This window comes from Sorex araneus, chromosome 1 (assembly GCF_027595985.1).
Source record: "Sorex araneus isolate mSorAra2 chromosome 1, mSorAra2.pri, whole genome shotgun sequence".
NCBI classification, from domain to species: domain Eukaryota; kingdom Metazoa; phylum Chordata; class Mammalia; order Eulipotyphla; family Soricidae; genus Sorex; species Sorex araneus.
The window spans coordinates 236583822-236608843 of NC_073302.1; the positions used below are offsets into that span (position 1 = coordinate 236583822).

At 38.0% G+C, this 25022-nt stretch overlaps 1 protein-coding gene across 8 annotated transcripts in view; it reads right to left on the reverse strand.

The window, feature by feature from the left end:
* Nucleotides 1–25022, reverse strand: part of PDS5B (PDS5 cohesin associated factor B) — a 171030-nt gene that overhangs the window by 74355 nt on the left and 71653 nt on the right. For all 8 annotated transcript variants that reach the window (XM_055140560.1, XM_055140551.1, XM_055140563.1 and 5 more), the window contains 4 exons: nucleotides 20209–20289; nucleotides 12122–12262; nucleotides 9695–9810; nucleotides 8380–8474 (listed from right to left, as the gene is read on the reverse strand). In XM_055140560.1, the coding sequence (XP_054996535.1) occupies nucleotides 8380–8474; nucleotides 9695–9810; nucleotides 12122–12262; nucleotides 20209–20289 (433 nt within the window). The remainder of the gene's footprint in view (nucleotides 1–8379; nucleotides 8475–9694; nucleotides 9811–12121; nucleotides 12263–20208; nucleotides 20290–25022) is intronic.

A 25022-nucleotide genomic window follows, 5' to 3' on the forward strand; every position in this document is an offset into this window, starting at 1 on the left:
GAAGTTATTGAAAAACTAGTTATCGAGACACTGCTAGTCATGAAACAGAATTACGGGAAAAACCATCAGACAAAACTAAGAAAGGCCAAAGTAATGAGAGAAGAAATGGGACTTCATACCCAAGCTGGTACCCTCCACCAACACTCAGGAAAACCTTAAAAAAAATTAACCCTTCTTCCCTGATAGCCTAAAAAACAATTCCTGGAGTGGTACTGCACCTCCTTGTGGAAAAATAAAGCAAATATGAAAAAAAAGTTTAATCCAGTAACAAGTGAAACTGTTCCCGAAATCAATCTAGATGCAACAGAAACGGAGAGATGGACACTAACACAGAATGATACATTAACAAAATAAGAAAGTATGTCCACTCTTACCAGTACCCCCTCCTCACCTAGGGGGTGGGGATGGCTTAACAGTTGGAGAGTTAGAATGCAGGAATTCAGAGTGGGAAAGAAATATTATCACTGTTTACTTCTGATTCATGTAATAATATTTTTTTAAAAAAAGAAGTAAAACAGAATCCACTGTGGGGGCCAGACAAGCAGTACAGCAGTCAGGCGTTTGCCTTACATGCAGCTGAGCCAGGTTTGGTCCCCCACCCCCACCCCGCGCACTGCCAAGAGTAAGTCCTGAGCACCACAGGGAGGGACCCAAAACTTCCCCTCGCCACACACAAAAATATTGTAAATATTGTAAATAAAAATATTGTAAATAAAAATACAGTAAAATCCCTAGAATTAATGAACTGAGGAAAGTGGTAGTATACAAATACACCTACACCTGCCGCAGTTCTATACATAATAAAAGAAAACAATCTCATTTATAATCACATCACAAAAGGTAACATACCTAGGAGCAAGACTTGTAGAGAAAATAAAAAGCCTATACATAGACAATAATGAAGGCATTGCTTAAAGAAATTAAAGACACAAAGACATATGATGTTTATGAACCGGAATAATGAAGATTATTAAGGTCATCTGACCTAAAGTAATCTACAGACTCAAAGCAATCCCTATCAAAATAGCAATGGTATTTTCAAGAAAACAGAACAAATGATTCTGTAAATTGTATGAAACTACAAAAGCCCACAAAGAGCCAAGGCAATTCAGAAAGAACACAAATGGAGGCACTGTGCTTCAACTTCAAACTATACTACAAAGCAATAGTAATCAAAGCAGTATGGTTTCAGGACAACAGACAAGCCAATGGAACAGACAGCCCCAAAATAATGTCGCACAGATATGAACATTTATTCCATGACAAAGGAGCCAAGCCATACAAAAGAAAAAAGAAAGCCTTTCCCAATAATGGTATCGGGAAAACTGGAGAGCCACATGACGGGGGGGGGGGGGGGACAACCAAAAAGCACTAGATCACTAATGTCGCGCACAAAAAACAATATAAAGTGAATTCAAGCCACAGAGGTGATTCAACAGATTTAGTGCATGCATGAGGCCCAGGGTCAGGACATGGCACCCAACAGTCCCCTAAGCACTGCTAAGAATGGCCCCCAGGCACAGAGCCAGAAGTGGCCCCTAAGTACTGTCAGGTGTAGCACCCCCCCACCCAAAAAAAAAAAAAAAAAAGAACTAAGGATTTTAATGTCATAACAGAAATAACAAAATACATGGAAGAAACCAAACTTTTCTGAGACAATCAAGTCCATTGGCATGGGACACAAAAGCAAATACTGACAAATGAAATTACATGAAATATAAAAGCTTCTACACAGTAAAAATTACCACCCGAAAGGTGGGGGGCAATGCAGGAATTGGGAAAAAACAACTGCAAATGATGTATCTCACACGGAATTGATAGCCATCAATAACGCACACAACTTTCCAACAACAACAAAAAATACACAAGCAAAACACTTGAATAGACACTTCTTCAAAGACAGATGGACAATGGCTCACAATAGATACATAAGGGGGAAAAAGTAACATCACTTACTATTGAGGAAATGCAAATCAAAATCATAATGAGATACCACCTCTATCAAAAAGACTGGAAACAACAAATGTTGTCCAGAGGAACTCTGGCAAACTGTTGGCGAGAATATAAACTGGTTCAGGCTCTAAGAAAAACAGTATCAAGAATCCTTAAAACCAGTAGAAATGAAAACTCCATATCGTACACCAATATTTCTATGCATTCATCCAAATAATGAAAAACGGTAGTTCAAAAAGATAGTGTATCCCTGTCTTTGTATAGCAATACCCACAACAGAATAGCCAATACACATATCAACCCAAATACCGGTCAACAGATGACTGCAGAAGCAGTTGTGTAGGTAGTGAAAGAATACTATCCTACCATTTAAGAAAGCTGCATTTCTACCTTTAGGTATACAAAGAATTAAATTTGAGAAGATAATGGGAGGGAAAAGTAAAAGACAAATACTGGGCAGCTTCACTCATGTAAAATATAAATGAAGCAAACAAATAGTAAGAAACAAAGCAATCAGACTGGCTAAAAAACCATGGTGATAACTGGAGGCAAAGACAGTACACAGAAGGAAGTAAAATGTACAGGGCTTGTTATTTTGGCGGTGGAATGGTACTGAAGCTTAAATGGTAGATGTATTGAATGTTTTGCATGTGTAGAGGTAATAAACCATACCCCAGAAAGCAATTGGGGTGGGGGGTGGGGAGAGAACAGTAAGGTTTATTTTTGATACCTATAATAAAATCAAAATATCTATTTAGCAAATAGCAAATCTTTGACATGGGGAAATAAATCTATTTTTCTTATTTCACAAAATGATCCAAGATATGTACAGAACTACTACAAATGAACAAGAAAACACTCAAAACAAATTTTTTTTTAAAAGACAGGTTTAAAATTTAAAGACATGTGGATGGTCATGGAGAGCATCATGCGAAGTGAAATGAGTCAGAAAGAAAGGGACAGACATAGAATGAGTGCACTTATTTGTGGAATATAAAATAATATGAGACTGACACCCAAGGACAGTAGACACAAGGGCAGGGAATACTGCTCCATAGTTGGAAGCCTGCCTCACAAGCTGGGGGAGAAGGCAGCTGGAATAGAGAAGGGATCACTAAGTCAATGATGGTCGGAGGGATAGTTCAGGATGGGAGATGTGTGCTGAAAGTATATAAAGGACCAAACATGGCGCTGGAGAGATAGATAGCACAGCGGGTAGGGCGTTTGCCTTAGTACATGACCGACCTGGGCTTGATTCCCAGCATCCCATATGGTCCCCTGAGCACTGCCAGAAGTGATTCCTGAGTTCAAAGCCAGTAGTAACCCCTGTGTATCGCTGAGTGTGACCCAAAAAGCAAAAAAAAAAAAAAAAAAAAAGATAAAGGACCAAACGTGATAGCCTCTCAGTATCTATATTGCAAACCATAACGCCTAAAAGTAGAGAGAGAGTATAAGGGAAACTGTCTATCATAGAGGCAGGGGGAGGGCTGTGAAGGGAGGGGGGAGGAAGATACTGAGAATACTGGAAAATGTGCACTGGTGGAGGGGTGGGTGTTCGATCATTCTATGTCTGAAATACAAACATGAAAGCTTTGTGACTGTTTCTCTCAGTGATCCAAGAAAAAATAATAAAAATTTTTAAATAATTTTTAAAAATGTAAAAGACAGTTCATAATAGAAGATTGGTAGACCAGAGAAACAGTTCAATGGGCTACATATAGCACATGCTTTGCATGCAGGAAGATCCTCGGGTTTGACTCCTGACACCACATGGTCCACAGAGCAGTAACAGGAACAACCCCCAGGCACTGAAATAGGAGTAGTTCCCAAACACCACTAAATTTGGCACAAAAACGAAACAAGAAAGAAAATTATTATTAATATGTACATGGAAAGTTGTTCAATCTCTCTTCCCGACAAAGAATATATAATATAGCGACACCTATGAGAATGACTGAAGCAAAAAAGGCAACATAAAATTGTTGGCACTTACGCGCATTTAACAGCCATGATCCAGAGACTCACTAATGAATCTCCAAACAGAGCAGCTCACTGCAGAGATGTCTCTGGACCCCAATTATTTAAAATTTTAGAATTCCAGAAGCGTGCAGCCGCACAACATCTCACATATTGAATCACTGAGACATCTTACAGACCCTTACAGACATCTAATGCTATTCATAACAAAGCAATACAAAATAAATTATCTAGCATCTGCCTGTGGGGCAGGCTTGGGTGGTGGTGGGAAAATGAAAAATAATGGTGGTGGGAAGGTGTAATGGTGGTGGGACTGGTGTTGAAATATTGAATGCAATTGATTATTGTGAACAACTTTATAAAAATAAAATCTAATTTTTTTTTAATGTTGGCTAGAGGGTCCAGGAATGTGACTCAGAGTAGAGCACTATTCACGCACGCAAGATGCCCAGAGTTCAACACCCAGCACCACGCCACATCCAAAGTGTGATCCCCTTTGTGATTCTATACACAAAGCAACCAAATATGTGTGAACAAAGCAAACAAGCATGAAGTCCCCTGATGTTACAACAACAAGAGAAAGGGAGGAGGGGGAGAAATGTTGGCTAGAACACTGAACTAATTAACTTTCTCTTAAGCATTTCTGGTGCAAATAAAAAATAATACAACTGACATAAAGAACTATGACTCTGATTTTCTTTTTGTGTGGTGCCAGGAAGGCGGCCAGGGTCTCAAGCATGTGAAGCAAGTAATCACTTTTTTTAAAAATTTAAATGAAATAGTCTTATTTTTTAAACTTCACTTAGAGAAATGGGGGGAGAGAAAGGTAGGGACATACATTCAAGATAGAACATGGATGTCTCCAAGGGAGAAAAGGCCTGGCATTCTTTACAGTTGAACATGTACCTATACTATGACCATCGATTTCACTCCTAATAGAAATGAAAACAAAAACCCACAGAAAAAACATGTGGACTTGAATATTCTGTGGAATCTTAGTCATAACAGATTCCGAAAAAAGGCCCAATTTCCATCAAAAGGGAAAATGAGCAGATAACAGCACATTCAAAAAAAATGAACTATTAAAAAAAATTTAAAAAAAAATAAGCAAAGAATGCAGAATAAATCATGTTAAGTGAAAGTAGCCAGATCTCCCAAACCATCACAAATACATAATATATGATCTAATAACATATGAAGTTCAATATTATTTTATGGAACTTTATGGAATACACAATTACTAATTACTATATTAATTACCAATTTAAGAATACCAATTAGAAATGAAACCCAAGGAATTGTAATTAGTTCAAACTATGCAGAATTTAAAAGAATAAAATTTAAGAGAGACCTTGTATGGATGGCTGGGTTTAACGCTGACACCACACAAAACAAAAAGGGGTAAGCTATTTCAAAAAAGAAAATTCAAAATCTGGGGCTGGAGCGATAGCAGAGCAGGTAGGGCGTTTGCCTTGCACGCAGCTGACCCAGGTTCGATTCCCAGCATCCCACATAGTCCCCTGAGCACTTCCAGCAGTGATTCCTGAGTGCAAAGCCAGGAGTAACCCCTGAGTATCGCCGGGTGTGAAGCAAAAAGCAAAGAAAAAGAAAATTTAAATCTATTAACTATTAATCTTTTCAGAAGCCTCTTTTTACTCATCCTTCCCAACAATGCCACATTGGAGGTTCTTTCAGTGTCAGGGGAATGAGACCCAGCATTGTTACTGGTTTTGGCATATGAATACACAATGGGGAGTTTTCAAGGCTCTCACATGTGGGCAGGAAATCCTCAGTAGCATGCCAGGTTCTCCCAGAGGGAGAAGTAGGCTATAAGATGGCACTTCCAGGAGTTGGTTTTAAGTCTCTGGATGTTGCTCATTGGTGGGATTACACGGTGCCAGGGCAGTCCCTGGGTGTGACTGTCTAGCTACTGGAAAATGGGAAATCTGGGCGGAAGAAGTGCAGTCCCGATCCGAGGAGGCTTGGAGGTCTCAGTCCTGGTTTCCACACACCTGGGTTCCTCTGCCTGTACCTCCATGCATGAGGAGCGTCCAAATGTGTGGAGAGGAATCTTGAGCCTGGCTGTCACTCAAGACACTAAAGTTATTTTCAGAAAAATGACAAAGTTTAAAGAGGAAGATGAAAAATTACTACTGTCACTGTCATCCCATTGCTCATCGATTTGTTCAAGCGGGCACCAGTCACATCTCTCATTGAGAGACTTATTGTTACTGTTTTTGGCATATCCAATACACACAGGTAGCTTGCGAGGCTCTGCCAGGCGGGCTCCATACTCTCAGTAGCTTGCTGGGCAGAGGGGTGGAGGGGCGGAGGAATCAAACACCAGTCGGCAGCGTGAAAGGTGAACGCCCAACCGCTGTGCTATCACTACATGTTAGATTATTCTTGGAATCTCCTTGAAAGCTGAGTAATAAAACAAAACACTTGAATAGAAAAACCATCTCTAAGAATGGTGTAAACTGAGATTGAGAGTGCACAGAAAAAGGTGCCAGCAGAGGATAGTACTGGGATTAAGGTATCAGAAAGTTTGCCTTACATGTGGCAAACCCAGGTTCTATCCCACATATGGTCTATTGAGCACCACAGGAATGATCACAGAACAAGGAGTTAATTTTAAAAAATTAAAAGTACAGATTTAAGAGCAACATAAGCAAAGACATTTAAAAAATAAATTCTGGGGCCAAAGAGATAGCAAGCAGGTAGGGCTTGCTTTACATATAACCAACTCTCGTTTAAAACCACCCTGCATCACATACGGTCCTTGAACCCACCAGAAATGATCCCTGAGCACTACCAGGTGAGCCCTCTCCCCACAAAAGCAACCAAATCATACTGCAGATTATTAAGTTAAAAAAAAAAATTCAATACCTGTTTAAATATATACACCGGAAACATTTTTTAAATTGGTCTTGAACAATATTGTCTCTGATAATAGCAAGTTTTTAACGCGTTTCTAAGTAAGCACTAAAAGGTAAAAATTTTACCTTCAGGGAGTAATTTCTGAACTGAATGCATACCAAAAATTAAAAAAGAAAGAAAAATCCTCTGGTGGGTATGGTGCCGCCAGCAGGTCAACATGTACCTACAGGGCAAGTACATAAGCAGCCTGATGATGTCTTCAGACTTCCTGATACCCCCAAATTGCTGCTGGGCCTCTGGCCAGACCCAAACAACTCAGGACCTAGTTTCTGAGATATTAAATGGCCAAAAGTAAAGTATGTGGGAGCCACACTCACAAACCACTTCCAACTCAGCTATACAAGCTCATCTATCAGTTTTGCTTCAGAAACCCATAAATGAATCTCGAAAGAGATTAAAAGCAATGCTAAATCTTGAACCCATAAAAAGGCTGAACAGACCAAGGTAAATTGGAGATGGGAGGATTGGGTTGGTTTAGCCTGGTGCCCACCCAAGCAGAGCCCAAGGCAGCCGCTTGCTCCCACAATCCCAAATCACTGCCATGCCCAATGCCCCAGGCCAGAGTCCACTGTCTCAAGACAAACCTCAATAAGTTATCAACCTGCTAAAAACTCATATATGCAGGTTTTGTGACCAAAATCTCCTGATTTTCTCGGAGTCAGGATGGGCTACCTTCCCCCACTTCCCTATAGTCTTGGAAGCACTGGCAGTCACCCCCATGAACCAACTCCAGGGTACCATGTAAGCTCTTCTACCAGCCTTGCTTCAAAGGCCCATAAATAAATCTCAAGAACTCAAAAGCTGCAGTGAATCTCAGACCTGTGCAAGGCTGAACAGACCAAGGTAAGGGGGGGGATGTCAACCTGGTGCCCACCCAAACAAAGCCCCTGGCAGCCACTTACTCCCACAATCCAAAATCGCCATCATGGCCCCAGCTGGACTCCACCGTTGAGGGACAGACTTCACCAAGATAGAGACTACTGAAAACGTAAGTATGAGGATTTTGTAAGTGAAATATCCAGGATTTCTCAGAGTCGGGATGACCTACCCCCTCACACACACACCCTCCCTATGCTTCTGGAAGCCTCAGCTGTCATGTCCATTTCCCAAAGCTGCCACCTAGTTAAGAAAAGCTAATCCAGCCTTACCTTCCCGATAAAAATACTAAACACACTGAACAAACATAATGACCTCTCAGTAACTATGCTACAAGCCATAACACACAAAAGGGGAGAGAGAAAGAAAAGTGTCTGCCACCGAGACAGGCTGGGAGGATGGCAGGAGGGAACAGGAGACAATGGTGGTGGGAAACGTACAATGGTGAAGGGATGGGTGTTGGATCACTGTATGACTGAAACCCCATCATGAACAGCTTTGACCTCCTGGATGTTCAATAAAAAAAGCTTTCAAAAACTCATCACAGTAATAAAGGAGTATTTTTATTATGTATGAAACAGATTTTTTTGCACTGTAAATTATGTAGGAATATTTGTTCTGTGAATATAGTACCTGTTAAGTCCTTTGCTAAATCAGGATGGTTCATGAGACAGTGGCTAGCAAATTTCACGCATTCCAGGCGGATTGGCACATGGATATCATTAAACCTGAAAAAACAAAGACACAGTGATCTTTAAAACAAGAGAAATGGATATGGAACTAGGCTTGTCTCAAGTTTTCAGTTTATGTATATACTAGGACACTCTCCTATAAAAACTATTTTTAAACTATACACTTTGGCTCAAATGCAAGAAACAGACAACAAAACTTTGTCATTTCAAATTTATCTGTTCATACAAATGTGTGTACAGAATTCTTAGATACATTACCAAGATCCAATATTGTGTTTAAAAACAAATTCCTCAAGGTGCTCTTTCTTTTAATGTATTTTACCAACTGTCAATTTTATTTTAAGGGGAAAGGACTAGAAATCAAACTACAACGACAATGAGCTAATATTTATAGTTGAACTCACCTGGCTGATTATTATTGTGCTACATAAGAGATCAAAAATCCAAGTAAGAATTTAAGGCTTAACAAGCACTTATAAAATCTATAACCTAACAAATAAGGAAAATAAGGACAAAAGACTTATTGTAATCATTTAAATGGTTGAAATAGTTGAAATCATATTGAAATAGAACAGTGGTTCTGATTAATAAGGCAAGTATTTCAACACAAACAGCATTAGAATATTTAAATTCTATTTATAATTTATGGCAATTAACTGTTATAAGGATAACTTGAGAAGGGAAAATCCTCCTTCACATCAGGGTCAAAGTAGGAAGGCTTTTAACCAGGGCTGGTTATAATATATTCAAAGTGAGAAAAAGTCTTTTGAAAAACAATGAAATGAACCTCTTTTACAGGAAAGAGAACTATACAACCCACTCAAACTTTCATAACCAGTTCAGGAAGTATGTGACTAGAAGTATACAAGGAACTCAGGTTGTAATTTCCTTTAAATAAAAAAATGTAGAAAGAGATTAAGGAGTAATATACATACATATTTACTCTATGCTACTTACTCATCCTTACAGTATCTCCAAATGAGTCACTTTTTACAAAGGGATTAATTTAACAATTTAACAGTTTTTTTAGTTGGAATTAATCACTTGGTATGTAAAAATACATTTCAAGATTATAATAACAGGAAAATGTGTTTTTATTACTAAGGAGAAAATAAGATGAAAAGAAAAAAAACTTTTAAGTATGGCAAAGTCACTAGCAACAAGATTTCGTTTTTGGACTTCAGATAACAAGTGATGGATGGTGTTTTAAAATAAAGACATATTTTACTTGTAAACGGTACACCAAAATCATATACCTGCCCAAGTAGCACTGCCAAAGTGGTTTGTTTTGAGAAGCCAGTTCTGAATCCTTTGCCCCAAACATTTTAGCCAATAGTTTAACAACTTGCAGTCGTTCCTCATTATCATTGCTCTACAACAAAACACAACCACAGCTTTAGAACCATGAGGTAGATAGAAGCAGAATACATAGCTTTTGCATGATTTCCCTTATCCTCCCAACCCCACAGAAAATGTTTCATGAACCACAAGTGTAAAATCATACATAAAAATGCTCAAAAAGGGCCGGGGATGCAGCTCAAATAGTGGACTACGTGATCTGCACATGTGAAACTCTAAGTTCCATGCCCAGGTGGCACCACGTAACACCCTGAGCACTACCAGATGTTAGCCTTGGGAGCTTTCAAGCTCTCAGTGTGGCCTTGTTTTTGAAATGCTCAATATAAATTTTAAAAAACTAGATACTGTTTGTAATGTTACAATCATTTAAAATTTAAGCACAGATCCTAAGGAAAATGAATCCCAGAGTTTGCTTAAATGTTAGAAACCATCTCTACAATTAAGGTTCATTTCTGTTCAAATTGAAAAATAACTCATTAAACTGATGTGACTGTTGAAAACTCATTTTTGGTCTTGAAAAAGAGCAATCAATCGATAACAGGTCTACAGAAAACAGGAATTCTGCATCACTGCACGTGATTAAGATCTTTATAAACAGAAATATGTTTAACGGTTCCCAATAGGATAGTTACATCAACTACTTATCCCAGATTCAGAATGTAGTTCAACAAGATGATGAAGCCTTGCACACACAAAAACTGAAATTTCTGCTTTTTATAATATATTGTGGGATCCTAGGGCCAAAAACTTGATTACTGATTTTGGGACCTCCAACAAATACACAGTGGTTAAATAAGCAGTCATAACGTTAAGCTTCAACATAAAATGTGACAATCATAAATATCAAAAAGTTCTTATTCAAGGTATTATGGGAGGCACTATATAATTTTTCTAGAGCAATATCTCAATATAGCACAAAGTGCACCCATGAATGGCAGACTCATCTCTTATCTGTCACTATTCCTTTAAATGCACTAGTACTTCTGAGCCTATTAGAATGACCTCTAAAGCATCGGTATTTTGTTCTTTAAGGATAATGACTAGACTCCACTGAAAGAAATTCTCATTGACTCATCTAGTTTAAAGTCAAAACATCTGTCTGGTTACTAAGGCTCCACAGGTGGAGATTCTAATGAGCAGTCAGGAAAGATTTTTCAACTTATTTTATGTTACTGTCCAACTATAATTCTTTGTGTTCCACAAATTTACCCAGCACCTTCCTACCTCTATATGCTTCTGCATGCTGTTTGTTCCTTTGCGTCAACTGAATGCTGTTTGTATCTTTTATGACTCTTATAATATGTGGTCTCTTATTAGATTGGACTTTTTTTTTCCTCTTCCTCCCATACTAGATGTTAAGTTTGCTGAAAGCAGGGATGATAATTGCTTATTTATATATTTCTTATAGCGTGTAGGAAAATACACACAGCAAGAATTATTAAATAATTTTATTAGGGAACATCAGTTCAATAAGGAATAACTGCCTCCTGCTTCATCAAAACTGCTAATGATGTGAAAAATGGGGATGAGGAGGTCAGTGAATCTAATGGCTCATATGAGAAATACCCAAAAAACATACTTCAGACTAAAATGAGAATAACTGCTGGTTGGGAGATCTGGGGTAAATCACACTACTAACACAGATAGTTAATGTTGTTGGTTTTAAAAGGACGAAAATCAAACATTTCCAAAAACAAGAATTACAGTACAAAAATTAAAAACTGTTTGAGTAGTACAAGGTTTTCATCAATGATTAATAATTATACTTGCTCTAATATTCCTGAAATAATTTTTGAAAGTATATATTCCAAATCTGAAAATGAAACCCAATTTTATGGCATAATTTAATGTCAAGAGGAACCAAAAGATTCCAGAGGACTCTATAAAAAGCAAATGAGCTTTCAACATAGGCAAGAAAAAGATAAGAAGAAAAAAGGAAAAACATTTTATGTATGAAGAGAATCCGAAACTCTTTTATGGCCCAATCAATGCATCTCAGAAACCCATTTAACACGCTGTCACCAGCACATGCCACTGACAGCTCACACAGATGTGGCTTAATGAGCACAAACTGCAGCTCCAGTGTCACCATGATTAACCAGAGCTGGAAATTTTAATATTTTAAAATATTTTAAAAGTTTTATGTAGAGCTATGACCCTAAAGTTAAAACCACTTTCTAATAATAAACTTAAAATACATCTAAAATATACCTAGAAATACAGCCCCCCGACATCTGTAACATTCATTTACAATTACAGAAATTTTAAATCCACAGTAATGCTACTTACTAATCTGGTTGACACAATCATATTAGGTTAGTTACCTTTAATTTAAACTCAAGCTGGGGTAAAACTGAGAGCAGCAAATGACTATCAATATTGTAGAGCTCCAAAATTAAGTCAAAGACATGCTCTGACAAATCACTAATAGATGTTTTCCCAAGCATCAGCACCTGATTAAAAAACTTGAAGGGAAAAAAAGATTATCATTAATAGAAACACCATAGATAAAATTTCTAAAACTGCAATTGTGATTACTTCAAAGTCAAATAAGCACATCAAAACATTTTTCAAAAGTAGATGAGAATCCAGGACAAGAGAAATAGTGCTACAGGTCGGACTGTGGCACACGGCTTGCATACATATGTGTGCAATGCACTAGTGTTTGATGTCATCTTATTTTGATGAAATAGATTCCCAATTTAGGAACACATTGATTTTATTTTAGGAATATAAGGATGGATATATTTTATAAAAAGTTCCCAATTCCCAGCATCCCATATCGTCCCCTGAGCACCACCAGGAGTAATTTCTGAGTGCATGAGCCAGGAGTAACCCCTGTGCATCGCTGGGTGTGACCCAAAAAGAAAAAATAAGTAATTAATTAAAATAAGTATACAAGGCTTGCATACTGCCTTGCATACGGCTCACTTGGGTTCAATCTGAGGCACCCCATGTGGTCCCCAAGCCTACCAGTAGTTATCTCTGTGTGTGGAGCCAGGAGTAACACCTGAGCACTGCCAGGTGTAGCCCCCAGCTCAACAAAAAGATGAGAAACCAGGTTCAATCCCAAGCATCCCATATGGTTTCCTGAACACCAGTAGAATTCCTGAGTGCAAAGCCAGGAGTAACCCCTGTGTATCAGTGGATGTGACCCCAAAAAAAAAAAAAGAAAAAGAAAAAACGAAAAAATGGAATCCACCTGTGCTCAATGAAAAATAGGTGGTTTGTATTCACTCAAAATGAACATGATGATAAAAACTTTGCCTACTAAATACACTGAATTCCTTTATGGTACTTACCAAAATTTATCTGTATTTGTTTACAGGTCTAATTTATCTAATTTATTGAACAAATTTCTTAAGGTTTTAAATCCTGTTCATCTCAGCGTATATGGGAAGCAACTAAAACACAATTTTGCACCTTCACAGTAGGAGTCAGTTACCACTTTTAAATATGTAATTTAGAGAGGTTCTGGTTATTGATTTTTATTTTAGGTCCACAACCAGTGGTGCTCAGGGCTCACTCCCAGCAATTCTCAGGGAACCATGCAGTGCAGGGGATGAAACCCAGGCCTCCTGCATGCACTCCAGCCGTTTGAGCTAACCTCCCCAATCCCAATGTTTTTGTTCTGTTTTGGGGCCACCACCAGCAATTCTCAGGGCTTACTCCTGGCTCAATGCTCAGGATTCACCTGGCAGTGCTCAGGAGATTCACTCCAGCTCCAAGTCAGGTTCGATCCCTAGCCTCCCATGTTTCCCCTTCCCCCCAGCACCACCTGAGCACAGAGCCAGGAGTAATAGAGTAACGAGTATCACGAGGTGTAGCCACCAAACAAAAACACCTTTCTAATCTTTTTACCTTTCACATTCTGATAAGCAAAGTATACGTAGTATTACAGATTAAAATCAATGCACACACTGGGGGCTGGAGTGATAGCACATCCCATAGGGTGTTTGCCTTGCATGCGGCTGACCCAGTTCGATTCCCAGCATCCCATATGGTCCCTGAGCACCGCCAGGAGTAATTCCTGAGTGCAGAGCCAGGAGTAACCCCTGTGCATTGCTGGGTGTGACCCATAAATAAATAAATAAATAGATGGATAAATAAATAAATGAATAAATAAATAAATAAATAAATAAAATAAGCTCAATACACACAAACACAAGGAAAATGTGAATATGAACAATTCTCAACAAGCTATCAGCGGTTTCCAGACTCAGATTATTCATCCTATTACTAACTGGGAGAAGAGCGTGTTGCTTTCTATTTGAAATCTTCCATAATATGTGAAAGATTAACCTAGAGCATATGGCTATCGTCAGCAGTATCTTCTTCCTCCCCAAAGGAGCTTTTGACTCCTTACAACTCATCAGCTGCCTGATCTCTTCTCCTGGACAGATGACATGAAACCTGGCTTATGAATGTACAAAGTCAAGGACTTCTCATCTCTACAGCTCTTCTGCTTATTTTTAGTTCTTGGGCTGCTCTTAGTTCTATGAAACTGCACAAATAACTATACATGAATGAATCAAATAAAAACAAAATGTATCTTACTATTCTTTGTTCACTAGTTTTAAAAATTACTTCATATCCTCTAAAATTTGTTGGAAACAAATTTCATGGATAAATTCTTATCCAGACTAAAATAAAGTAGCTTTGTTATTGTTAAATTCACAAATTTTCTATTTAAAAATAGTAAATATTGGGGCTGGAGCAATAGTTACCCAGGTTCGATCTCCAGTTCCCATATGGTACCTGTAGCCCGCCAAGATAAATCGCTGAATGCAGAGTCAGGAGTGAGCCCTGCGCACTGCAGGGTGTAACAAAGTGTAAGCACTTCAGGTATGGCCCAACACCAACTTCATCACACCCCAGTCAAAAAAAGTCATTCTCTGGAATTCTGTCAAAGACACTAACACCAACTCCATCACACCCCACTCAAAAAAGTCATTCTCTGGAATTCTGTCAAAGACATTAACACTATTAATACTCAGAATTCTCACAAAGGCACATCTTCTCACTGTATACTGAGAGACTAGAACAGTGCTGACAGAGTGGGTACTTAGTATGGTTAATGAGTGAATCTGGAAGCGGTATTACATGTGAAATATAAGTAAAACAGTTCATGCCCTGTATGAAGGCTCTAAGCTAGTGAAGAAGGTAGACACAGATGATTAAAACATTTCCTTCCTGAAAACGTTAGTCTTTCATTTACAAGTAATTTTCACACTATAAATTAAAACAATTACCTTCTAATATGAGTAAGTTATAAAAATGAGTAATAAAATTCTACCTTAGACTTAAAGATGAGTTTTAATTATGACAGTACTTTCATCCATTCTCTAGTCTCATCAGAGCATTATTAATTTCAATTCACAGACGCAAAAATGAAGGGTAAGTTAGATTAAGCTACTTAACTGGATTTTACTTATAAGATGGACCTTTTCAGTTCATGGTAATTTTGTGCCATCTTCTTAAATGTGTGAATAAAAACAACTGATTAGGAGCTAAAACAACAGTATAATAGCTAGGGCATTTGCCTTGCCCGCAGCTGAACCAGGTTCAATCTCTGGCACCACAGTTTGTTGAGTATAGCCAGGAGTGATCCCAAAATAACCACAGTTAATATGGACGATTCTCAAAAAATTAGAAATTGAGCTTCCATTTGACCCAGCAATACCACTCCTGGGAATATATCCCGGAGAGGCAAAACGGTATAGTAGAGATGGCATATGTATTTCTATGTTCATTGCAGCACTGTTTACAATAGCCAGAATCTGGAAAAAACCAGAGTGCCCCAAAACAGATGACTGGTTAAAGAAACTCTGGTACATCTACACAATGGAATACTATGTAGCTGTCAGAAAACATGAAGTCATGAAATTTGCATATGAATGGATCAACATGGAAAGTATCATGTTGAGTGAAATGAGTCAGAAAGAGACAGACATAGAAAGATTGCACTCATATGTGGAATATAATGTAACTGAGAAGTACAAGTTGGCAACGATGCAACTTCTGGCAGATATCTCTCTGGACTTAGTTACTAAAATACTAAATTACAGAAACCCAAAACTGAGAGGCCACTAAGTGTGGTCACTCGACCTCATACCTCTTCATCCTCAGCAATGGAAAACAAATTATCTAATGCTTCCTTTTCAGCAGGTCTGACTTTAGGGGAGAGACTCTCCAAACAATAATAGTGAGTTTTGTTGAAATATTGTATGCAATCAAAGTGAAAGTAAAGTGAAATTTATTAGTTACACAGGCGGGGGGGGGCTTAGAGTGGGGGGGTTAGGGGCGTGGGGGGGTTAGGGGTGTGAGGGGGCGGGGTGGAGCTATACTGGAATTCTTGGTGGTGGAATATGAGCACTGGTGAAGGGATGGGTATTCGAGCATTGTATAACTGAGATTTAAACCTGAAAACTTTGTAACTTTCCACATGGTGACTCAATAAAAAATTAAAAAAAATAAATAAATAATCACAGTTTATGGCACAGAAACCAAAAATTAATGACAATAACAATAACCAACAATAGCATTGTATTCATCCAGTGAAAAACAGTAACATTACCAAGAAATGATACATGCAGTAAATTTTCCAAATAATCACTGCATACTATTTTCCCTGATACTATTCCTAATATACATGTATATATATATGTAATTTTTGACAGTATATATATATACTAACATATAATGTATACACTAAAGGATCCCGTTATCAAATTACAATATATATAACCTACTATGCTACTTTCATATCTAAGATTTACTATATAAGTACTACCTATATATCACTTTATAATAAACTAACTTAAATGTAGCTATGTGCATGAGTAAGTAAGATGACAGTAATGAGAGCTGGAGAGACAGTAGAATAAGAAGGGCCTTTAGCCTTGCATGCAACTGACCCAGGTTCCATCCTGACACCCCAGAGGGTCCCTAGAGCCTGCGAGAAGTGATCACTTCGTAAGCCAAGAGTAAGCCCTAAGCACTGCCAGGTGTGGCAAAATAAAATTTTTAAAAAGGTTATCATTAAAAGAGAGATAAAAGCAAAATTAGTATTTTAGTTCTTCTTATTTCTCTACTACAAAGACAAATAAAGAATAGTTACTGAATATGAAAGTCCAAAGAGCTGAAAATTAACTTTGACACTGTAGTCCCATTATGCTACTCCAAGACAATGAAATTCACCTGCAAGTAATTTGTATGCAATTGAGTAATGCTTAGGTAGAAATAAATACAATACTTACGAAAGAAGGGAAGAATGAAATAATGATTTTGTGGCTGATCGCCAAATAAAGGAACAAAAACAGGAAAAGATAAGAAAATGGACAAAGCACCAGAATAAATACTGAGTGAAAGTGTTCTGAAACCACTGTACCATCATACACTCATGCCCTCCCCAGCTCTGATGGGAGTTTAACAAGAGGAACAAGGGACAGCGCAAAGTGACAGAGCAGACGCCTGACACATCTAAGGGCTGGAGTGCAAGTGCAGTACCATCAGTTCCACCTGCCCACAGCTACCACCACTAGGCTGATGGCCAAACCTTCAGGTCTGCACTGGCAGGCCAAGTATCCCCCAGAGGGGCCCCTGTAAAAAATTAAAATAAAAAAAAACAAAGGTAATAAGAAAGTAAAGAGGGTATATATTTCTGTGGCAAAGAGTGGACCAACAGGATTGAGAGAGGGCTAGGAGCCAGCTCAGCAGAGGGCACGCATGACCAATGGGTGCCTGATCCAGTGTCATCCCCGGCACCATATGGCCTCCTGGGCACTATCAAACGCAGCTCGGAGGCCCCATCCATTGCCATGTGTGGCTATGGAATGCCCAAGTACTGCTAGGGAAATCCTAGTGGTCCTGGCATCAACATACTAAGGCAGCCTGGAGTCCCAGCACTGGGCTACTGACCTGATGGGCCAAGTATGGAAGAGTGGCCTCAGGGAACCCACGCACCACTTAGAAGGCAAAAATAAACATATAGTTATAAATGTATACGTGATAAGAAAATACTTTTACTTGATCTCTCTATAGTTGCTAAATTATTTCCTCAGACATTTATCTTTTTAACCTTTAATATATTTTCAAACAGAAACTAATTTCTAAAGAATAGTATACTCAATCTACTCAACTAGCAAATCCCCTATCACCAACACAAATTATTGACCTGAAAACTTCTTTTCTATGCTTTATAATCAGATACTTTCTCCAATCCTAAAAAAGGTATGTGGACTAATGTTATGTTTATGACAGAAAAAAGCCAACAAAAAAGTAGTGTTCCCCTAAAACGCATCTGGTTTGGCAATATCAATTTAAGTAACTGACCACCAGGAGGAGCTCACCTAGTGTCTTAATGGGCCATGGAACTATTCTGAGGGACTGTGAAGCAAAAGAAAAAGGGAAGGGGTAAGAATGCTTAAGTTTGGGTTTACCCACTTCAAGTGCCATAGCATTACAAAGAACTATGTACAGATTCACTTCAGACAATACCAGTGCCTCACAATACTTATAGAAACCAGTAATAGGAGATCGCTAACAATCTTGGCGCTAATTAAAACAGATTACATAATTTGAGTCACCAGCTTCTAAAAGTTCATCCTCCCCAAACAGTGTATTTATTTATAAGTAAACTGTGCTTTTACAAGTCATTACATATTTAGGTAAAAGGTCATAAACCAAAACAAAAGCTAATATTTATAAAGTAGCATTTTATAAAATATTACTTTTCAAAGCTTATCTTTTCGTGATTATTTTATATAATCTAATTTTCTTGCTTTGTTTTAGGGCCACACCCAGCAATGCTCAAGGGTCACTCGTGGCTCTGCACTCAGGAATTACTCCTGGCAGTGCTTAGTGAAACCTAAGGGATGTCAGAGATTAAACCTGGGTTTCTCACATGCCAGGCAAGCACCATACCTGCTGTACTCTCTCTCCAGTTCCCTATACTGTAATTTCCACAAACAGGAAAAATTCTTCAATAAATATAAATCTGTGTCAAGACAGACTTCTCAAGACAATCTTACATCCTCCTCTACGTGTTTCAAAGTGGGTTTAAAAAAATAATAAGCTTGGGGGGGGGGGGAGACGGGACTGGGGAGGGTGGGAGAGATGCTGGGTTTACTGGTGGTAGAGGATGGGCACTGGTGAAGGGATGGGTTCTCGAACTTTGTATGGGGGAAACATGAGCACAATAATGTATAATTCATTTCAATTCTTAATGTAATTAGATCAATAAAGTCCAGATTGAAAAAAAAAATTTTTTTAAATAATAAGCTTGTGTAACTGAGACTTAAGCCTGAAAGCTTTGTAACTTTCCACATAGTGATTCAATTAAAAAAAAAAAAAGCTTGAAGTAGACAAATAGATATGGTTCAAATGTGAATGAAATTGTTGAGCACTACACAAAACACAACCAAACTATGGAGAAAAATTCATAAGCTTCTATCAGTGAATCCATCAGCTAAAACATGTTTCTTTGGAGAATAAACACAGGATAGTCAATTACACATAAGTAGATCTGGGATGGTGGTACTGGAAGGTCTCCTGTTTCACTGCAACTTCTTCCCCTTTCTCAGAAAAGTATATTCATACAGATTTGACTCCAGGAAGAGCAGGATAGGGAGCTCTTAATGGAATGCTGCCATTCACCCATGCCTTCAGTTTCTAGGTCTGATATTAGGTATATTTTCTTATACAAATCAAATTTAACCTCTAAACAATTGTGTTTCTCTGAATAACTAAAAAGTTCCCTATGTTTTATCTAATTACATTTAATGCTATTTCTAACATTTTAAAAAAAATTATGTATCTTGCTAGCCAGAATAAAAACAATTTTACCGGAACAAAGCGATACAGAAAGCACACCAGCTACGGCCAGGGAATCTAGGTAAAGACAAGTGCCGGAGAGTAAGCAGGGGACTTGACTTTTTGGTGGAGAACATGACAAGGAGTGTTCTATCACAAGGCTCAACACCCAAAACTCATATGCTTTAGGTCAATATCACCACAATAAAATTTTGGGGGGATTTTTTTAATTAAATCACTGTGATTTACAGTTATTCAAAGTTGGATTTTAGACATAAAGTATATTGCAGCATCGATCCCACCAACAGTGTCAACTTCCCTCCACCAAGATTCCCAAGTTCCTTCCAATAAAAACTTTATTTTTATATCTTAAGCTGTTTTAGTTCCAAGAAAATTTGAAAAGAAAGTAAGTGTATAAAGACAAGAGTTAATCTCCCAGAAAATATTCAGCAAGAATAATTAAAATGAGAAGAAAATACATTAATAATTTACACAACACAAAATGTTAAAGAATGAACTACTTGCCAAAATGTTTCTTCTATGGCAATTTTACAATTTTGGCTAGTCCTTCAGACAACAAGTTGTAACTGGGACTTACATTAGTAATATATGGTTCAATAGCTTGAGCTGTCCTCTTCAGTAAAGCCTTTGCCAAATCATATGCTTGCTTGTTTAAATTCTGAAAAATAAATATTTGCAATGTGTAACTCTGAGGTTCCTATTAAAGTCACTTTTTTTTCCTTAAGACTACAGTTTACTACAGTTGGAGTGTAAGATCCCTTTCAAACAAGGATAAATATATTCTATTTATATTTCAGTCATAGTATAAGGTAAACCAGAAAGAAAGGGTCAAAAAATGTTTATTAGGTTAAAATGAATTTTCTAAACCTAGTCCCAAGATGTATCAGTTCAACTGAGTACAAATACAGGTTCAAGAAACCAGAACATCCTAAAAAGATGAACTGAGGTTATGAAATATTCATGAATGAGGGGAGTGGGGCCCACAAATGGGAAAGACAGGAATGTGGTACCTGTGGAAAAGCAGAATTATACAGGCATATTTCAGCACAGAAAAAAAATATTTTAAAAATGTGCTTCTAGGGGCTGGAGTGTTAGCACAGCAGGTAGGGCGTTTGCCTTGCACGCGGCTAACCCGGGTTCGATTCCCAGCATCCCATATGGTCCCCCAAGCACCGCCAGGAGTAATTCCTGAGTGCATGAGCCAGGAGTGACCCCTGTGCATGGCCGGGTGTGACCGAAAAACCAAAAAAAAAAAAAAAAAAAAGTGCTTCTAAGGCCAATGATGAAAGAAGAAATAACACTAAAAACAAAATGAAATCATTATTCTGTTTACATATATATTACAGAGAACCATATAACCTGAAACTCATTCAGCATAATCCTTTAGTATTTTTGTTGTTCTTTGGAGGCCACATCCAACTGTGTTCAGCAATTACTCCTGGCTCTGTGCTTAGGGAACCACATACAATGCTGGGTCAAGCACAAGCAAGAAAAGCACCTTAGGGCCAGAGAGATAGTCCAGCAGGTAGAACACTAGCCTTCTGCACAGCTGACCCAGATTTGACCCTCGGCAGCCCAGCCGGTTGCCCAATATCCACCAAGAGTGATTACTGAGCAGAGCCAAGGGTAACCCCAGCACCACCAAGCGCAGCCCAAAACAAACAAAGAACAGAAAAGAAAGGAAGGGAAGGGAAGAAAAGGTGGGGGGAAGGGAGGGATAGAGGGAGGAAGGAAGGAAGGAAGTGAGGGAGGGAGGTTACTCCTGGCAGTGCTCAGGGGACCATATAATGTGCGAGGATCGAACTGCAAGCAAGGCAAATGCCTACCCACTGTACTATCATTCCAGCCCTTTCTGTCTTGTTCTTATTTCTAATTTCTCTTTTTCTTATCTATTTATATTTTTGTCTTTTAATTATGTATTTTATGGACTGGAGCAACAGCACAGCAGGTAGGGCATTTGCCTTGCACTCGGCCGATCCGAGTTCGATTCCTCTGCCCCTCTCGGAGAGCCCGGCAAGCTACCAAAAGTATTCTGCCCGCATGGCAGAGACTAGCAAGCTCCCCATGGCGTATTCCATATGCCAAAAACAGTAACAAGTCTCACAATGGAGATGCTACTGGTGCCCACTCGAGCAAATCAATGAGCAACAAAATGACAGTGATATAGTGAGTTTATACATTTTATAAAATATATCCATCCTTATATTCCTAAAATGAGTTCCTAAATGTTCCTAAAATTCCTAAATGTTCCCAAAATTCCTAATATCAATGAAAATTACTTTATACCAGTCTAGATACACCTACTATATTTTATACTGGATTTAGTCAATAGTTCTATAAAGTAGTCTAAAATTCTCCTTGCTTAGTTTTGCCTGATTTCCCTAAAAGAATTCTAATTTTCCCATTTAAAAAATCCATTTTTCCTTTTGATAATGGGGAATTTTACTGAATACAATATGCTATTTGTATTATTAATAAAATTGTATTAATACTAATACTATTTGTATTAATACAATTTTATTAATACTAAATATTATTTACTAATAATACTATCAATACAATATCAATTTTATTTGATACTAAGTTCTTTCTTAACTGGTTTGATTACTATTGTTTATTATTACTGTTGCTACTGTTATTTTTAGCGGGCACCAGTAACGTCTCTCATTGAGAGACTTACTGTTACTGTTTTTGGCATATCCAATACGCACGGGGAGCTTGCAAGGCTCTGCCGCGGGGGCTCAATACTCTCGGTAGCTTGCCAGGCTCTCCGAGAGGGGCGGAGGAATCGAACTCAGGTAGGGCCCAGTGAAAGGCGAAAGCCCAACCGCTGTACTATGGCTCCGCTTGAACAAATCAACGAGCAACGGGATGACAGTGACAGTGACTGTTATTTAGCAAGAATTTTTTCCATTTGATGTTCAATTTTTTTTTTTTGCTTTTTGGGTCACACCTGGAGATGCACAGGAGTTACTCCTGGCTCTGCACTCAGGAACCACTCCTGGCGGTACTCAGGGGACCATATGAGATGCTGGGAATGGAACCCGGGTTGGCCGCGTGCAAGGCAAACGCCCTACCCGCTGTGCTATTGCTTCAGCCCCGATGTTCATAATATTGGGTTGGGTTTTTTTTTTAGCTTTTTGGGTCATACCCGGCGATCCTCAGAGGTTACTCTTGGATCATGCATTCAGGAATAATTCCTGGTGGTGCTTGGGGGACCATATGGAATGCTGGGAATCAAACCCGGGTTAGCCGCATGCAAGGTAAACTCCCTACCCTCTGTGCTATCGATCCAGCCCCGATGTTCATAATTTTAAAAAAAAAAATTTTATTATTCAATAAATTTATTACTTATTTTTTCAAATTTTTAAGTTTTTTTTTAAAAAAAACCTGTTTAAAACAGTCTAATTTTAAGTATGCTGGCATAAAATGTTTATGGAACTATATTCTATCTTTGTCATGTGTTACTCCTTTATTTCATATTTGAAGCTATATACTGATGGCATCTTCCTTTTCATATTCTAATTTTACAAGGGTCTGCCGATTTATAATTTTTAATTACCAACCTTTGTAATTAAAAATCTGGGTTTCTGTGAAGTGTCAGTGTTATCTATTTAGCTAATATTTATTCATTTCCTTCCTTGTACACTTTGTATATTCTGATCGTGCTTTTATAATTTCTTGAACTTTAATTTGTATTATTTAAAATACTTCTTTGTTTTGTTTCTTGTTTGATTGGGGGCCACACCTGGTAGTGCTCAGGGGTTAGTTACTCCTGGCTCTGTGTTCAGGGATCACTCCTGGCAAGCTCAGAGGACCACATGGGTACAAGGGATAGAACATGGATGGCTCACGGCAAGGCAAGCTCTACCTGCTCTTCTATCACTCCCTAAAATATTTTCTAACAGCCACTATGAGCTATTCTTCTAACAAACTGTGACTACTATAGCTTTGAAGTATATTGAGTTTCAAATATTTTATATTCTTCAGACTTTTGGTTTACCTGATTAATAATCACTGGAAAACATACTGAAATGATCAACCAAGTTATCAATGTTTCTTTTCTCCTAATAGTTCTCTCAAGTTATGCTTTATACATTTTGAGCTTATGTATATACACTTTTAGAGACTGGCGTGAGAACTAAATGTTGTGTCTCTGCATATATTTCTTCTTCCTGTAGTTATGTCTGTGATAGTTTAATATAAGCTACTTCAATTTTCTTTAAGGTACAATGAATAGCAAGTCGTTTTTCCTTTCTTTTACTTTCAACTTTTTTATAATGGTGTTTCTGTGGTTATCACTTATTAATAATGACCAGTTAAATTATTTTTCCCTTGATAGACAGGCTGACACATTCTGGCAGTGTTCAAGGGCCACTCCCACTTATACTCCAGGGAAGATGCAGATTCAGGGAAGGCACAAAGACTCATGCCCAGTCTGAGTGCCAAGTCTGAAGTCTACTTCCGGCAAACAGATCGCTTACAATCAAACACAATAATAAAGTAGAAAATTTTAGACATTTATATTTATTGTAATTCTTGCTTTTATTGCAATCCTTCAAATTTTAACATGATTACTTCAAAGTTAATAGATTTTGGGGCTGGCGCAACAGCAGGCGTTTGCCTTGCACGCAGCCGACCCAGGTTCGATTCCCGGCATCCCATATGGTCCCCCTGAGCATGGCCAGAAGTAATTCCTGAGTGCAAAGTCAGGAGTAACCCTGTGCAATGCCAGGTGTGACTCAATAGGCAAAAAAAGAAAACAAACCCACAAAGTTAATAGATTCCTACTATTATCATAAGGATGATACCACCCACTGACCCACATAAACTCGTAGGACCATTTTGTTAATAACCCTTTTAAATACTAAAATTAAATAAATCATTATACTACTACTGATCAATTCATATTCAGAGCATTTCCTTAGTTACGATTAAAGTTTTCGTTTTCTCACTTCTTCAACACTCCCATTCTAAAATACTGACACAAGAAGTTTTTTAAAGAAATATCTACTGACAAGTGAATATTTAATGACTTAATTTCACCATAATGGGACTAAATTCCAGACTGACAGTTGTTTTATTTTAGCACTTTGGAAATAAAGTTCCATTATCTTCTGGCATCTACTGAGAAGTGAACAATCAGCCTAACCCTTATTTCTTGGTAACACCCATGTCCTTTTCCCCTTAATGTGCTTTATAGTGTACTTCTGGGTTTGGGCAAGCAGTAATTCTTCTACAATGTGGACAGGTATTTATTTATTTTGCTTAAAGCATTTTTTTCTATGCCCATATATTTATTCATTTCATCAATTCTGGACCATTTTAACTAAATTTCTATTTTAATTATCATTCTATACACTCTCTACCTGTGCTTAATTTATCTGGCAT